Source organism: Copadichromis virginalis, linkage group LG10 (genome assembly GCF_057382275.1).
Source record: "Copadichromis virginalis isolate Kocher_CV1m ecotype Utaka linkage group LG10, C_Virginalis_male_GT1.1, whole genome shotgun sequence".
Taxonomy (NCBI): Eukaryota; Metazoa; Chordata; class Actinopteri; order Cichliformes; family Cichlidae; genus Copadichromis; species Copadichromis virginalis.
The window spans coordinates 20,225,640-20,242,134 of NC_140627.1; the positions used below are offsets into that span (position 1 = coordinate 20,225,640).

Here is a 16,495-nt window from a genome sequence, read left to right on the forward strand (position 1 = left end):
CATGATGAATATGTGTTGTTTGCAACACTCGAAGTGCCTTAAATTTCTCCAGGTGGTGGAGGTGTCGGGACTGCAGGAGGGCCTGGTTCTGGAATTGGAACAGGAGGGGCAGGTGGTGGCTATGGTTTTGGTCCAGGCGGCTCAGGTACTGGCACATCTGGAGGCCTTGGAGGTGTGAGACCTGGCTCTGGAGTTGGTTTTGGTCCCAGTGGTACTGGCACCAGACCAGGTGGTCTTGGCTATGGTCCAGGTGGTACTGGCACTGGAACAGGTGGTCTTGGCTATGGTCCAGGTGGTACTGGCACTGGACCAGGGGGTCTTGGCTATGGTGCAGGTGGTACTGGCACTGGGTCAGTAGGAGTGGGACCTGGGGGTAATTATGAATCACTATATTAAAATCTCATATTAAATATTAAAATATACATAAACTATATTGTACACTACTATCAACACTAACTTGAGAATGTGCAGTTATGAAACCAAATCTATGACATTATCAAAGACATACAATATACATAAATACTATAATTTTATTTCAGGGTATGATGCCAGTGCCAAAGCTCGTAAATATGGTAAGACATAACTTCTCTATTTATTATAGATTATTCATCAAAATAAATCAAAGTAGCTAAAAATTAACAATTTTCTCCTGAAAGGCATGTTAAGTGGGGCTCTTGGAGGTCCAGGAACAGGTACTGGAGGACTAAGGCCAGGTGGTGCTGGAACTGGTTATGGCCCAGGCGGCGTTGGCCCAGGCGGCGTTGGCCCAGGCGGCGTTGGCACTGGCTATGGCCCAGGTGGAGTTGGGCCAGGTGGAGTTGGCACTGGCTATGGCCCAGGTGGACTTGGACCAGGTGGAGTTGGCACTGGCTATGGCCTAGGTGGAGTTGGACCAGGTGGTCCTGGCACTGGCTACGGTCCAGGCAGCGTTGGACCAGGTGGAGTTGGCACTGGCTACGGCCCAGGTGGAGTTGGACCCGGTGGTGCTGGCTATGGCCCAGGTGGAGTTGGACCCGGTGGTGCTGGCTATGGACCTGGAGGTATGATAGAAGAGAAATAAGGAGCCATGTCAGAATTAAAATAGGTCCACTGGCTAATATAAAACTAATGCTGATGCGTTTGCAGGTTATGCTGGAGCCAAAGCGCGCAAATATGGTAAGAAACAACCTACTAAATGTCTGATGACATTGATGCAGTAAATTTGCAATTTCATAAAATATATGTATAGAGAATATCAGAATATCCACCTGAACTCACACAACTATGTACTTCTAATGAATGTTACTAATCACACCTTTAGTTTTGACATCTGACAAGTCTGTGGATCTGACAAGTTTTTGTTTTCTCATAAAATCCTGCTCTCTGCAGGTGTTCCTGGAGGTACTGGAGGTGCCCTTGGTGCAGGAGGCCTTGGAGGAGGAACCGGGCCTAGTTCTGGGCTTGGAGTTGGAGTAGGGGTTCCTGGACAAGGTGGAGTGTCAACAGGTGGTGGACCGGGGCTAGGACTCGGGGCAGGTGGTATACCGGGGTCTGGTGTTGTGACAGGAGTTGGACCAGGCGGATTTGGACCAGGCAGTGCTGGAGGTACAGACATGAAACGCCTGTCTTATAGTTCTAAATATGATACACTTAGCTTTAAAGGATTTGTCCCCTCGTGCTTATCTCACAGGATATGCAGAGGGACCCAAGTCTAAATATAGTGCAAACTAATGTAATATACATGAGCATTAACACAGGAAGAGTTCAAAATATAATGTAATTTTATAATTAAATGAAGGCAATAATTTTAAGTTTCTTACATCAGATTTTGGTAGGAATTATAATCAGTCAATTAGAATTAAATCATTTTTGATATAAATTTTTAAACAGCAACAATATTTAAAATATTTCCATGGTTAGAAATTGTTTTTCTTTTTAAAGATATTTTAAGCTTTTGTTATAGATAAACTACTCACACACTTTTGAACCTTCCTAGGTCTTCCTGGTGGTGGCACGGGCCCAGGGACTGGAAGAGGATATGGACCTGGTGGTTATGGGCCTGGAGTTGGCACAGGCTATGGACCAGGTGGAGGTTATGGTCTAGGACCAGGGACTGGATTTGGACCAGGTTTAGGAAGCAATGATAATTTTGCTAGACAATTCTGATTGTAGCGCTTTAGAATCTTTAAAATGAAACTTTTTATGTGTATTTGCAGGTTATGGACCTGGATTAAAACCTGCTAAATATGGTATGAATGTTTTTTTTTTTTTCAAACTGAATTCTCTTACTTTGTGAATAATGGTGAAAATATCTTCATATGATTTTGATGAAGGCCCAGGTGGAGCTGGCACAGGTGGAGTACTTGGAGTGCTCCGAGGGTTATTAAAAACTAAAATATTAGTTGCTCATTTCTTTTTGTTTGTTTGTTTCAAAGTTAGCAAGGAAAATTAGGTACAAAAAAAATCATTCCATTCAGGAAAAGTAATATACAACAAGCTACACACTCACTATTCCTGTTGTTTCTAATGTTTACTTAAAATGATGTTTTTTACTCTCTTTTTTTTAACCACATTTGATTTGTTGTGATCCTCAGGCTACGGCACGGCTGGATCTAAAGCTGCAAAGTTTGGTAAGGTGTAGTCTGACAAGTCAAGTGGAAAATAATAAATAAACTTTTTAAGCACCTCTTTTGAATTTACCTCTTTTATAATCTGTAGGGCAACCTGGTGGAGTTGTACCTGGGACAGGAACTGGAACCAGCACTACAGTAGCAGGAACAGGGACCGGCCCTGGCGTTTCAGCGAATGGAACCACCACTGGCACCAACCAGACAACAACCAGACCAAGTGGTGAGCCTCTGTGCTAAGGATAAAATTAAAAAAAATCATATTACAGTTAACTATCATTTTCACAATTTACGAGTTCAATTGTCTATTGCTGGATCAGGAGGAAGACTTGAAGACACAAGAGGCACACTAACCCCGGCAACAGAAGGTATCTGTGCAGTGTTAGAGTAAACACACACAATCAATATGCAAACACGTTTTATTTGACTATTTAAATTTATATTACTAATCATTCCAGACATTACATGGAGTGCTAGTTTCTAATCTCAGTCCTTTTATTATTCTGTCCTTGTTTCAGGTGATGATATTTACACTGTGATAGAGGGGTCTGGAAGTCCTGGTGGAGAGGGTGTGTGAAACTCTCTGGATTCTTGAGAACATTTTCTTATGTTGAAATCATCCACAGACTTTGTGCATATGACAATTCTCACAATCAATCAGGTCAGGAATTCTGATGGTTGCTGAAGATGGTGCACAAACAAAGAAGCAACACAAAAAAACAAACAGCAACAAAAAGAAACCTTAATTTGTAAATATTTGTTCGAAATAAGTTTTCAGATGTGAAAAGATTCCTACATAATTATTAAAACAGGAGGTACCGGTGTCGGTGGCAGACCAGCGGGTACAGGGAGTGACGGAGATCGTCTAGGTGGAACAGGAATCCCCATCATTGGACCCAAGCCAGGTATTTTTGGCCATTCATGCTACAGAGATATAGATATATGCATATCATAATTACTTAGTTACTGGTTGAACCACGTGTTTCAGAAATACCAGTATTAGTTTAAAAGTTGTATATTAGTTGAAACTTTCTGTCATCTAAGCAGTATTATTTCAATTTATGTTATTTAATCTATCTGTATATAACAGGAATCAACGGGACAACACTTCCAGGTCAGAGATTCTGTATTTATCCATTTCTGTGCATCAGTAGCTGTGTCTTTGTCTTTCACTGCTTTCCTGTTCAAGTCATTATACAGATTTCAGCTACATTTGTTGTGAATCAAAAGAGCTGGATTTCTTACATTTGGGGGTGGACAGTGCCACCATGTGGCCATTTGAAGTATACATGGGCGATCGTGGCTCAAGAGTTGGGAGTTCACCTTGTAATCGGAAGGATGCCGGTTCGAGCCCCGGCTTGGACAGTCTTGGTCGTTGTGTCCTTGGGCAAGACACTTCACCTGTTGCCTACTGGTGGTGGTCAGAGGGCCCGGTGGCGCCAGTGTCCGGCAGCCTCGCCTCTGTCAGTGCGCCCCAGGGTGGCTGTGGCTACAACGTAGCTTGCCATCACCAGTGTGTGAATGTCTGTGTGAATGGGTGGATGACTGGATATGTAAAGCGCTTTGGGGTCCTTAGGGACTAGTAAAGCGCTATATAAATACAGACCATTTACCATACAACATGGTTGCCACAAATTCAGATTTTGACTAACATATTCAACCATTACTAAAACATTTTTAATCTTTTCTCCAACAAATTTCATCCAGTTACTAATCAGCAAATAAATAATATTACAGACTAGTAGATCTAAAACAACAAGCACTCCATGAGAGCAAATGTCCACCAAGCCAGCGCAGCATTTACTTTTGAGGGAACTGCATTGTATAATGTAGATATCTATTTTGCTTTTTAAATTCTTTTTAAATGTACTTTAAGATGTTTGTAGTGCAGTAAAAATCAGGTAAGGGTATCCAATGTTAACTTTGATTGCAGAAACTCTGAAAATACTTTCTTGAAAGATAAAAAAAAAGTTTGGGGTCAACTTGAAAGAAAAGAAGATGTAAAATATAAAACTGGGAATATGCCCTAAATATTGCCAATGCAAACAAACGGCAGTAGAAAGCATAGTTTTAAAGATAAAAGACATTTTATGAAAGATTGACCGTAATTGAAGTTTAAAAAGAGCTCAGAGGTCCAAAATAACATGACATTTACAATCCCCATGTATCATCCCTATATGCTCACATGCTGTCAGTACAAACGATGGCAGTAAGAATCACTGTTTTAAATACCTCTTTATAGCTTTACAGTCACTTTGAGTTTCTGATCAACCTATTGAAACTGAATGAGAGGTCAGAGGTCAAATGTGAGATGATATTTTAAATCTTTATATGGTACTCTATATGTTGACAATAGGCACCACACTTCTAAGAGTTATGGTTTTTAAGTCATACAGCTTTTTTCAACCAATAAATCACTGAGATGATTTTTAAGATCTTGGTGGATGCAAGCCAAATTTTAATGGATGGTTAAGATAACCCCACTCTACACTGAGCCATCATGTTTACGGACAGAAAGACAGAAGAGATAAATATATTCATTCTATAGTAATCTGAGTGCGATGTGGTAAATAATGTACTTTATACTTAAGATAATATTGTCTACATATAAAATCGTGCCCCTTACTTTGCTTTAGTGCACATTTTGTTTTGTATTTGTACACCATTGCTTTGTTGATGGTCTTACGTGACACACCCAGTGTATGTGTGCAATAGCAAATTAAGTTCTTTTCTTTATTTCATGTTTTATTATTGATATTCTTCAGTGTAAACTGGCTGCAGTATTTTCACACCTACCAAACCTGCAGCAGATGACAACTCTCAAAATCCAAAAACTTGAATGAACTGATTACAGCAAGCAATAAATATCTTTGTGTTCTATTAAGTGTTACGAGGCATTAGGTGTGTGTGTGATTACAGGTCAGTAAAGTGCCAATACAATTTCCTGATGGGAGATCTTTATTTACTGAGCAAAATCTAATGGTCACGAAGATTAGAGTTAAAACACTGGTGACATTTTAGGGGACATCGAAATATATTCTAACTGCAAAGCATCCAACATCTGTGAGGCAACAGGAAGTCCACTTCTCTTCTTTGAATTTATAACAGTTAAACTAATAGCTTTCTTCCTACATTCCACAGGATCCACAGGCGTGACCCCTGGTAAGTTAGTATAAATAATTAACACTGAGATCTTATTTGAAGGAAAGCAGATCTCATTCTAAACAGTACTTGACTATAGAGATTGAAAAAGCATGTGCATTTGAATATAAAACTGAGCATGCAGTGACACACTGACTCCTTTTTGATGTGGCTCGTGTTATTTCTCCACTGAAATGCTGTCACGGCTGTCACTGGTTTACCTGAGAGTACCAGAGAATACTGCATGGCAGACTGACACCAGTTAACAGCTGCAAATTGAAACAAATGTTGCTTAACTTTTTCTGATTTATGCTTTTACAAATAAATCTGTACTGCTGTTGTTACAGTCGTTGGTGGAGCTGCGCAACCAAGTGGTATGTAAACCTCCATAAACTGCTAAAGTTTAAATAAGTGCTGTCAGGATTTTACTTACCAGTGTTTCTGGTTTCAAACCGCTGGTGCAGGTGTTGGTAAGTAGGCCTATATGTGGCTTGCAGATTTCTGAAAGATACAAAGATATCAGCAAACACTGCTGTGTCATATTTACACTGGCAACTCTCTTGAACATTTCTCTTTAAAATTCAGGTGGGACAGGACTTCCCCCTACAGGTGAGATGTATGAAAGCAAGATGCAGTGCACAGCATTTCTTTGATGTGTTTCTTGCAAAGTTATTCACAAATTAATATTATTTCTCAAATCTGGCCTTTTACAGGTTCTGGTGGTGATCTGACTGGAGTTAAACCCCTCAAACCCCCAGGTGATTAAAACAGGATAAAAATAATCAATTACAAATTAAGTTTAGGGATTACTTACTTATACTGATCACAGATTCAAATCATAAGATTAGCAATAGGAAAAGACTAGAAGTGAGACTAAAAGGAAAAATAGCTACCATTTTGAATAAAGACTGTAAAGAGAAAGGTCATATCAGCTGCAATGGTGGTGAACACTCATCCGCACACCATCTATGTTCTGTCTGCAGGTGTCCCCAGAGGTGACACACCAGGTGAAGGTGATGGAGAAGGAGGCCCTGATGGATACAGGGGTGGTACAGCGGGTACAGGTGGACAGGGAGGAGTAGGAAGGGGTCCCACCAGTGCAGGAGTTGCAGGAAGTGTTTCAGGTGGTGTATCAACAGGAAGAGAAGGCAGCCCTGCTACTGGAACAGGTGTTGGTTCAGGAGGTGCAGTTGGAGCAACACCAAAACCACCTAAAGGTGCCACTTGTGCCTTTTAACTAACTATCCAACTTCTTGACAGTGTGTGCAACTTGCCATGACTAACAAATATTACAACAAACAGTCATGAAGTATAAAAAAAAACACCACACACTGAAGGAAAACATCTAATATGTCTTCATATTTTTAAACTATAGCTTATAAACCTATAGCAGGAGGCACAAGTGGTGGACAGGGAGGAGTGGGAGTAGGAGTGGGAAGTGGTCCTGGATCTGCAGGAAGAGGTCCTGGAGCAGTGGGTGGAGGTCCTGGAGGAGGTGGTTTGGTACCTGGGGCTGGTGGGCCTGGTGCAGTAGGAACAGGAGGTGAGCTGCACTCATGTTTTGGTCCTCAAATGTTTGTGTATCCACGCTAAACTTAAATTCCTATAATACAATAACATAATGATTCCCAGTTTATGCACTTCACACATTTTTCTATTACAGGCTATGGTACTGGAGTTTTACCAGGGGGAGGTGCGCTACCTAAAACTATCTTTAACATTTAAATCCCAGCAAATTTAACAACCCACATTTGAGAATATTTTTGTTTTTCACTCACAGGCATTCGTTACCCTACTGGAGCTGGAGTAACAAAACCAGGCAAAGGTTTAGAAACTGAGAAATTATGTTCTCCTTTTTTAAATTAAGACTTTTTGTTTAATCTTTAGCTATGAGAGATGCTACACAGTCCATTCAGGGTGTTTATTCTTTCCATCAGCATATGGGACTCTTGGAGCAGGGGGCCAAGGTGGGGTTGGCCCCGGTGGATATGGCACTGGTCCAGGAGGTTATGGCACAGGGCCTGGAGGTTATGGAACCGGTCCAGGTGGATATGGTACTGGGCCTGGTGGATATGGAACTGGACCTGGACGCTATGGTGGCGTAGGAGCAGGAGGAACAGGAGTAGGCCCTGGGGGAGGTGTTAGACCTGACGGTGAGTTTACATTGATCAAAAATATCTAATTTAAATAGTTTATAACTATTAGTATTAACAGTTTTAAATGCTCTGTTAACCAGGTTCTAGATATGGCACAGGTCCAGGACTGGGCACCGGCACTGGAAAACCACCTAAAAGTATAATGAAGTGAACACACAGAGTAAACCTACATAAAGGAAGTATAGAGAAAACTGAAACTAAACATTTAAAATATTTGATTTTTAGGCTATGGAGCAGGAGCTGGTGGTACTGGGTTTGGACCTGGTGGCTATGGGACTGGACCAGGTGGAATAGGTTATGGACCAGGTGGCCTTGTGCCTGGTGGCACTGGTCCTGGTGGTGCTGGGACCGGAGGTGCTGGGACCGGACTGGGTGGTGCTGGAACAAGGCCAGGTGGTATAGGACCAGGTGGTGCTGGCACAGGACCAAGCAGCTATGGACCTGGTGGAGTAGTAAAACCACCTAAATCAGGTATAATAAGCAAGTATTTATGACTAACAACATTCAATAAAGTATTATATATATGAACCCGACAGCTGAGTGGTCAGAGGACTAGAACTCTAAAAAGCAGACCCCTGATCCAAATCCAAGCTGGGACAATTTGCTGCATGTTTGTCTCCTGTTTAAAATCCTGCAGTTCTTCTTTTCATTATGCTGATGTAAAGACACAAAATTAAAAATGATTAGGAAAATATTTTATAAGCTATACTCAAGCTGTTAACTTCTGTTGACAGGCTATGGATCATCCTCACTAGGTGGAGCTGGCTTTGGACATGGTGAGAATTTATACTTAATCACTTGTGAAGTGTGTTTTTGTCAGTTCTTTGTCTATATATTAAAAAAAATCACCATCTGCTAGCCATTACATATGTGCATACTGTTGTTTGAAAGGCAATAAATAACAAGTGGTGATACCTTCACTGTTGTGTGTTATGATAAAATATGCACTTCATCTGTGTAGGTTCTCAGTCACCATGGTATTTTTAAGAGCTCAAAAGAAGACGACTGGACTTTGTTAACTATTTAAAGACGTTTCACCTCTCATCCAAGAGGCTTCTTCAGTTCTGAATTAACTTCTTTAAATAACTTAAAGAAGTCCAGTTCTTTCAAATTCTTAAGAGTAAAGGAAGTACACAAATCTAAATGTAGGTTGTTATTAGCAAAACATATAGCTGTGATTGATGTCAATAACCCAACTCTTATACTCTCGGCACTTCTAATTAAAACCAACATGATGCTTTTTATTTCAGAGGCTTCTTCTCTGAGGCAGGTATAAATATAATAAAAAGAACTTTTAAACACAAAACTTCCAGATAGAGTACACCACAGCCTGGTAAAACTATTTTTGCTTTTATTAAAAATGTGATAGGGTTACCAGTTAAGTTATGCCTGAATTTCAGGTACAGGAGGGTTTGGACCAGGCGGTGTTGGCACTGGAACTAGAGGGTTTGGACCCGGTGGAGCTGGCACTGGAACTGGAGGGTTCGGACCAGGCGGTGTTGGCACTGGAACTGGAGGGTTTGGACCCGGTGGAGCTGGCACAGGAACTGGAGGGTTTGGACCAGGCGGTGTTGGCACTGGAACTGGAGGGTTTGGACCCGGTGGAGCTGGCACTGGAACTGGAGGGTTCGGACCAGGCGGTGTTGGCACTGGAACTGGAGGGTTTGGACCCGGTGGAGCTGGCACTGGAACTGGAGGGTTCGGACCTGGCGGTGTTGGTACAGGAACTGGAGGGTTTGGACCAGGTGGGGCTGGCACAGGAACTGGAGGGTTTGGACCAGGTGGAGCTGGCACTGGAACTGGAGGGTTTGGACCAGGTGGGGCTGGCACAGGAACTGGAGGGTTTAGACCAGGCGGTATTGGCACTGGAACTGGAGGGTTCGGACCAGGCGGTGTTGGAACAGGAACAGGATTTGGACAGGCAGGCCAAGGAAAAAGAAAACCTTATAAATCTGGTAAGCAAGGATTACATAAATAAGATCATTAGCTAGATCATATACTAATGGAGATACCTAATGGAGGTTTCATGATATAAGAAATGCAGCCAGCAAACAGATGTTTTATCAAAGTTTTTTTCATTGTTTCTTCCAGGTTATGGAGGAGCTGGTTATGGAACAGGTAAGGGTTTAGTTTGGAGTAGGGAGGTTAATGGTTGTTTTAGATATTTTTATGGTTTATAACTGTGTAAATATATTTTAACTTTTCTTCCAGGAGGAGGATTAGGGGGAGGATATGGCCCTGGTGGAGCTGGGGGTACAGGTCCTGGAGGTTTTGGACCAGGAGGTGCTGGGACTGGTTTTGGCCCTGGAGGTGCTGGGACTGGTGGTTTTGGCCCTGGAGGTGCTGGGACTGGTTTTGGCCCTGGAGGTGCTGGGACTGGTGGTTTTGGCCCTGGAGGTGCTGGGACTGGTTTTGGTCCTGGAGGTGCTGGGACTGGTGGTTTTGGCCCTGGAGGTGCTGGGACTGGTTTTGGCCCTGGAGGTGCTGGGACTGGGGGCTTTGGCCCTGGAGGTGCTGGGACTGGGGGCTTTGGCCCTGGAGGTGCTGGGACTGGTTTTGGCCATGGAGGTGCTGGGACTGGGGGCTTTGGCCCAGGAGGAGCTGGGACCGGTGGCTTTGGCCCTGGAGGTGCTGGGACTGGTGGCTTTGGCCCTGGAGGTGCTGGGACTGGTGGTTTTGGACCTGGCCAAACACTTGGAACAAGAAAGCCGTCTAAATCAGGTTACGGCTCGTCGCTGGGTGGAGCTGGCTACGGACCAGGTAAAATTCTGAGATATACTTAGAAGCTTTTGATAGTAACTCATATATTTTCTTATCAGAACCTCTACATTCAAAGCACTACCATTTGCACAAACTTAATGTAAATTAATTCAGAGAGACACTTAAACTAATCCAATTTAACCAACTGAATGCATGAAGTTGACTTTTTGTCTGGATCAACACCACATTAAATCATGCATAGGAGTAAACAGCAGCAAAAAGCAACAGGAACTGAATCATATGGTTTGGTTTGCTATGTGGTGGGATTCTATGGAGGGAGTATCTCACACTTTGTGTTTGTCGTTGCATTAAAGTCTTGTCAGAAAGTAACCTTAGACATAGGAGCTCTCTTTACAGTTACAAACTGTAATGTATGACGGACCATTATGATTATTTGAAAGACCAAATATCCTATTCCTTTAATAAACATGGACTACAGCTCAGTCTGCTTCTCTGTTTAACTTGTTGTTTCACGTTGCTCTATGGAAACATATGTATTGTTGTATTATTTGTCATTTATGTAATTTAATCACATCACTGTTCATTAGGAGGTGGAGTCGGAGTTCTTCCTGGTACTGGGACAGGAGGCGTCACTGGTGGTGGCCAAGGTGAGGTTCCAGCTTATAAAGTCAAGTAAATGTTTAGCACACAGCACATTATAATAAAGAGACAACAGACATGTGAAAATTTGACTGAGATAAAACTTTTATTAGTGACTAACTTGAGGTGTGTCAGTTCTCTCTAAAGATCTGTAGTCTCTGGTAATAATACTGGTAATAACTGGTAATAAAAATAAGATGGTTTATTTTACATAAAAAATTCTCCCAAGTGCCTCTAATCCACTGGGTACAACAGTGTTCATTTGGCCCTTTGTTTATATCCCCATGTTGATTAAAAAGTTAACTTGTCTCTCATTCATACCCATTTATCTGTTTAGGTAGCGTAGCAGGAGGTACAGGAGGGCTAGGAGGTCCTGGAGGAACTGGCCAAGGAGTTGGAGGACTACCTGGTGGGGGACCAGGTCAGTTTATATGAAAATATAGTCATTAGGATAATGAGAATGTGCTTTTAATATATTTCAAAACATCAAAATCAACTAAATTCATAGCACTGCACTGTAAACATGGCACAGATAAGAAGTGCTTTGAAAGCTGTAATGTTTTTATTCTTCCAGGAGGTGCTGCTGGTCCTGGATATGGTGGGCTGGGTATAGGAAGTTATCCAGGTGAGACAGATTTGATCACATATGTCCTCTTTTTAATACTCAGCATACACATTTGAGTAAAATCATACAAAACTGAGAATAACAGGAAACAGAAAGCAGTGTTATTCTGAGATTGTTTTAAAAAGTCCATTGTAAGGTATCAGTTGTTTGTTATGACTTTATCTTTCCTGTTATTGTTCTCTAGGGTATGCAGGGGCTGGACAAAAATGTAAGAAAACTCACTGTGTCCTCTGGAATAAGCATGTCCAAATTAACAACGTTGGTCTAGCATTGACACAAAGATACACAGATCGGATGAACATATTACTTTTGCTTATCTTGTTAGTGAAATATAATATATCAAGGATAATTCTGATTGTAACATGCATGCTTTTTTAATATCTACTGACAACTAAGTATCTAAACTCGTTTTCTTGTTTTTGTTTGTTTGTTTGTTTGTTTTACTATCATGACCTTCAGCTAAAGCGCAGAAGGCAGCCAAATATGCAGCCATGCAGGGTTTACTTGGATCCAGGGGCTACAGAGGTAAAAGTCATAGACATATTATAACAGTCCTGATCACTGCATTTCCTATGCAATACAATATTTAGCCTCACTTCTGTCGATTAGATAATAGTGTTGACAAATAATAATAATACAAAGTTTTTATAAGGTTTTATAAGGTGCAAAAGGGCTAAAAAGGATCATCTTAGCCCTTTGCTAGATGGTTGCAAGGCAACATGATGACATTGTAATATCCGATATAGATAAAGACCTTCGTGAGCCTGAGATGTATCTATGTGTCATGTTTAGTTGTTCAACTCCTGATTATCTAGCAGGAGTTTGCGGACAAAGAGACAAACATACGGACAGACAGATTTTCTATCATATAGTAAGAAGAGGTGATTTACATTCATTTTAGGACTCATAGCGATGATATGTTCTTCTTCATGTGTTGCAACTTGAAAGGAATTTAAAAAAAAAAACACACAAGTAAAGATTTCCGCACCTCCCAATATACACTGTAATTATTTTCACACGCATACTAGACCAGATATTAAATGGTCTTTGGCCTGCCAGCTCCCCAGTACAAAGTCCTGTGATATCCAAATGCAACAATTTGTGTTGATGTGAGAATAGCACAGGTCCACTGAATCCATAGCTAGGTGGTTAGCTTGTGCATTGCTCATACATGCTCTGTCCAGGCAGCAACCTAATCTAAAGCAAACTGAACATTTTCCAGCAAATTATTTGAAAGCAATCTGAAGCTGACGACCTCCTGCCATGTGCTACATGCGAGGAAGGACAAGGACAACGTCCTCACCTGCTTCACCCGACACTGAAGTCTGACCAGAATTATTCTTTTTAGTTAAAAATAACATTTTTGCTTCGCAGGTGTAAGCCTCTGCAAACCAATCAAGTTGTAGTTTACAACTTGGTCTCTCCAGAATCACAGTGAAGCTACACTGAGACTGCATTGTTGTAGGCAAGATAAGATTTCATGTTGATGTTGCTACAAGCAAGCAACTTTGTAACCTAAATACAAACATAACTACAAACCAGCTCTGGACTACAAACTAGCTAAGGACTCAACCAACTGGGAGATCAAACTCACCCTCTAGTTATACATTTTAAGGGTTTAAGAAAAGTCATGTCATGTTTTTTGTGTGTGGCTGTAATCTTTGTGGGATGGGATAGACTTTCAATTAATAAAAAACCGAGAGTAGCTTCTAGAGTAAATTGCCAGACTCCTCTGAGAGTTTCCTCTGATCCAAAAATGTTTTCTACAGAAGTGACATGCTCAAAATTGGCAACAATTGGTAACACCCACAAATACAGGAACTCTGTGTCTGTGTAGGAAATGAACATTTGACCCTATAAACTAAGGGAAATATGTCCTGGAAGCTATTCTGAGTTAGTATAAAGTGGGATTTAACAGTTGTCATTTTATGTTGGTCTGGATGAACAGCGGAAGTCTTATTTAAACAATCTGCATACTGCATGTAAAGTGAAGAATAACGCTGTCTTTGTTCTGCTTTTTAGGAGCTGGCCGAAGGAGGAAGTGAGAAAGACCAAAAGACAGGAAGTGACCTCATTAAAACAACAGTGGTGCTATTGCATGATCCCACACTGTAAATGTCTTACCTGCCACAGAAGCTAAAGCTTCAGCACATCCCGCTTTTTACATTTCCATTTGCTTGGGTTTTATAAAAGGTTGCAGTGGTTCTCAACCGGATCAGATTCACCGCCAGGTGAAGATTGCTGTTTCCCTTTGTTAAATACTTTTTTTCCCTTTTTTGGATAATTAAGTCATTTTATTTTGGTCAAATTATTAAATGTCAATTTCTCAAGAAAGTTTCAAAAATAAAATAACGTGGGTAGAAAACCCCAGAAATTCCTGATGATCGGGTTGAGAACCACTACAGTGAAGAATCAGCATTTCTTTTCATCACTTTTTGTCTGTCTTTGCTGTGTTGATTATCATTTGTGTCGTTATGCAAGTATTGGCACAAATCCTCTGGGTTAAGACTGACACCAAGGACTCCCTCAGGGCAGCTCCTTCAGACCTGTCTGCATGCTGACGCAATGTGTAAAGAAATATAGGGCGACACTTCTACCCAGTTAAACTGGGATATGTCTGCAGAGTGAATGGCCGAGCAGATAATTCACTGTTAGCATCTTTTACATCAGTGGACAAACAAGTAGTGTGTACAGACACAGAGACAAACAGCTGCTGTCACAGGAGAAGATGAAGGCAGTATTTTATGCAGTAGTGGTAGTCTTTTGATCCTTGAAAAGCAGTCTCTGGCCATGTGAGCTGTACTCAGGCCTCAGTAGTATCAGTAATGGAGCCTGAGGATTCTCACAGATACCACTTGAGGCCCACCTGTGAGATTCTTCCACTCATTTCACAACTTAATGGCACTGTTTTATAGCCACATCACACTCAATGGTATAAATGTAAAATATTGGTTAGCGTGCATATATTTTGATTGTTAGGAGGGTGTATTTGTCCTGACTTTCTGAATGGGCTTAGTTTTAGCTTTTACATTTGCTGTTGAGGTAAGCATTCAAGCTAAATGTGAGGTAATATGACTAGAGTACATGACATCTGAGGAGTACTGATTACTGCGTTTTCCTTCTGTTCATGAACCTCCTTTAACACTGTTGGGGAAACTGCTCACGTTTACTAGACTTTTTAAATTATGTTGAGAACTGTATTTAGCCTCATTTTACAAAGTCAAGTGCATTATTACAGTACTAAAATATTTGAGTTAGTCATTCTGTGTGTGTGTTTTTACAGTTTTTAAACCCGTTTACTACTATGATGAGTATAAGTGCTTTGTTTTCTACATTGTCCTTGAATGTGTGCTGAATCACAGTGCAGGCTGTGACGTCAGTGGGTCAAAAGTGGGGTGAGTGAATCTCGTCTTGCATTTGAGCTCATGTGCATCTCGAGCTCAGTGTGATTTTTAACATCTGTGTTTCTTTTTTTTTATGTGGCCTATGAAGAAAATTATGCACTTTTGTAAACTCTCTGACAATGCTCTCCGAAGTAAAGAGATGACCAATGACGACTTCTTTGTGTCATTATTTTATTGCTACTGGAGTAATTTAGCACGTACAAAAAAAACCCTATAATGAAACAACAAGGAGGGGTTTAACCACTTGGCAAGAGGAGGAAGCTCAACATCTAGAAGTAGATGTTGGTTTTTTAGCATATTGAACTGTGGTGGGTTCAACCGCAAGGTATGCTGTACTGAGAAAGGAAACAGACAACTGTGGCTTAGGGGAGTATAAAAAAAAACGCAGAACAGCAGTGAAGCTTTGTGTACGTGGTGACTCATATGAAGAGTGAACAATTAGTTGTTGATGCTGTACAAACTTTAACAAAAAGACAACTATTATGAAGAGCTGCAGTGCATATTTGGGCGCTGATTGAGATTGGGTACTGCCGAGTCAACATCAGTTAGTGATAAAGTGCCAGCGTGACAACTCTGCAGACTTGGCAAGTTATTTTAAAAGTCTGCGCTCCTTAATTTGGTAATGCAGGTCAAGCGTCACAACAGAACAGTTAGTAATTGTCAGTGCAGACAATCATTGTTGTGGGCTATAGACAAGGGTTTTGAGTGATGTTGGTTACATAACTGATTGGGCCTTAAAGTCAAATGAAGGGGGGCTTTGAAGCCATTTTGGCATCCCACTGCACTCTAACCTGAGTAGGAACAATGTGCATACAAAGCCAAGTTTCTGCTCTTTGTTTGGGTTAGAAATGGATTCAAGGTATTAAAGGTGCATTAGGCTGCTTTTCAATTACTAGTAAAACCTTAAAATGAAACTGTTATTTCAGCCAATGGGGCAACTACATCAGTTTAGTTTAAATAGTAATAGGTATCCTAAAAGTACAGTTCAAAATGTGACTAGAATTAGGGAACATCTATTGGTGTCTTAGGACAGGTGTAAGCATTGGCCATCCAAGTCTATTGCACTGCTAATATTCTGTGACACGAGGCTCAGTCACTTGTGAGTCTCCGTCATCATAGAAAGTCAACACAGCTTTTTCAGTTCAAACACACCAATTTATTTTCCAGCGCCCTGCCGTCGAGCCAGGCTCAGTGGACGTTCTT

The 16,495-nt window shown here is 41.2% G+C and overlaps 1 protein-coding gene and 2 long non-coding RNA genes across 3 annotated transcripts; all 3 read left to right on the forward strand.

Moving 5' to 3' along the window:
- The first annotated feature begins 658 nt into the window (after window positions 1-658).
- On the forward strand, window positions 659-15,445 carry LOC146700357 (uncharacterized). Its single transcript, XM_085471303.1, has 17 exons — window positions 659-1,040; window positions 1,126-1,155; window positions 1,369-1,518; window positions 7,685-7,900; window positions 7,984-8,040; window positions 8,129-8,355; window positions 8,659-8,679; window positions 9,304-9,673; window positions 9,721-9,858; window positions 9,995-10,021; window positions 10,115-10,663; window positions 11,212-11,271; window positions 11,601-11,684; window positions 11,838-11,888; window positions 12,073-12,096; window positions 12,348-12,413; window positions 13,911-15,445. Exons 1-17 carry the CDS (start codon window positions 659-661, stop codon window positions 13,931-13,933), a joined length of 2,475 nt encoding a protein of 824 aa, XP_085327429.1. The 3' UTR covers window positions 13,934-15,445.
- Window positions 3,427-6,264, forward strand: LOC146700358 (uncharacterized). Its single transcript, XR_014922552.1, has 4 exons — window positions 3,427-3,511; window positions 3,697-3,720; window positions 5,748-5,768; window positions 6,095-6,264. It is a non-coding gene; the product is annotated as an uncharacterized LOC146700358 (long non-coding RNA).
- On the forward strand, window positions 6,311-6,791 carry LOC146700359 (uncharacterized). The gene is made up of 3 exons (XR_014922553.1): window positions 6,311-6,356; window positions 6,461-6,505; window positions 6,731-6,791. It is a non-coding gene; the product is annotated as an uncharacterized LOC146700359 (long non-coding RNA).
- Window positions 15,446-16,495: the final 1,050 nt, after the last annotated feature.

What these genes read in the sequence shown, in the direction of transcription:
- LOC146700357 (XM_085471303.1), top strand. Translation starts at nt 659, where the DNA reads ATGTTAAGTGGGGCTCTTGGAGGTCCAGGAACAGGTACTGGAGGACTA. An exon ending in GCTATGGACCTGGTGGAGTA is followed by an intron (nt 8,356 to 8,658) that starts GTAAAACCACCT and finishes CATCCTCACTAG; the next exon opens with GTGGAGCTGGCTTTGGACAT. An exon ending in GGGTATAGGAAGTTATCCAG is followed by an intron (nt 11,889 to 12,072) that starts GTGAGACAGATT and finishes ATTGTTCTCTAG; the next exon opens with GGTATGCAGGGGCTGGACAA.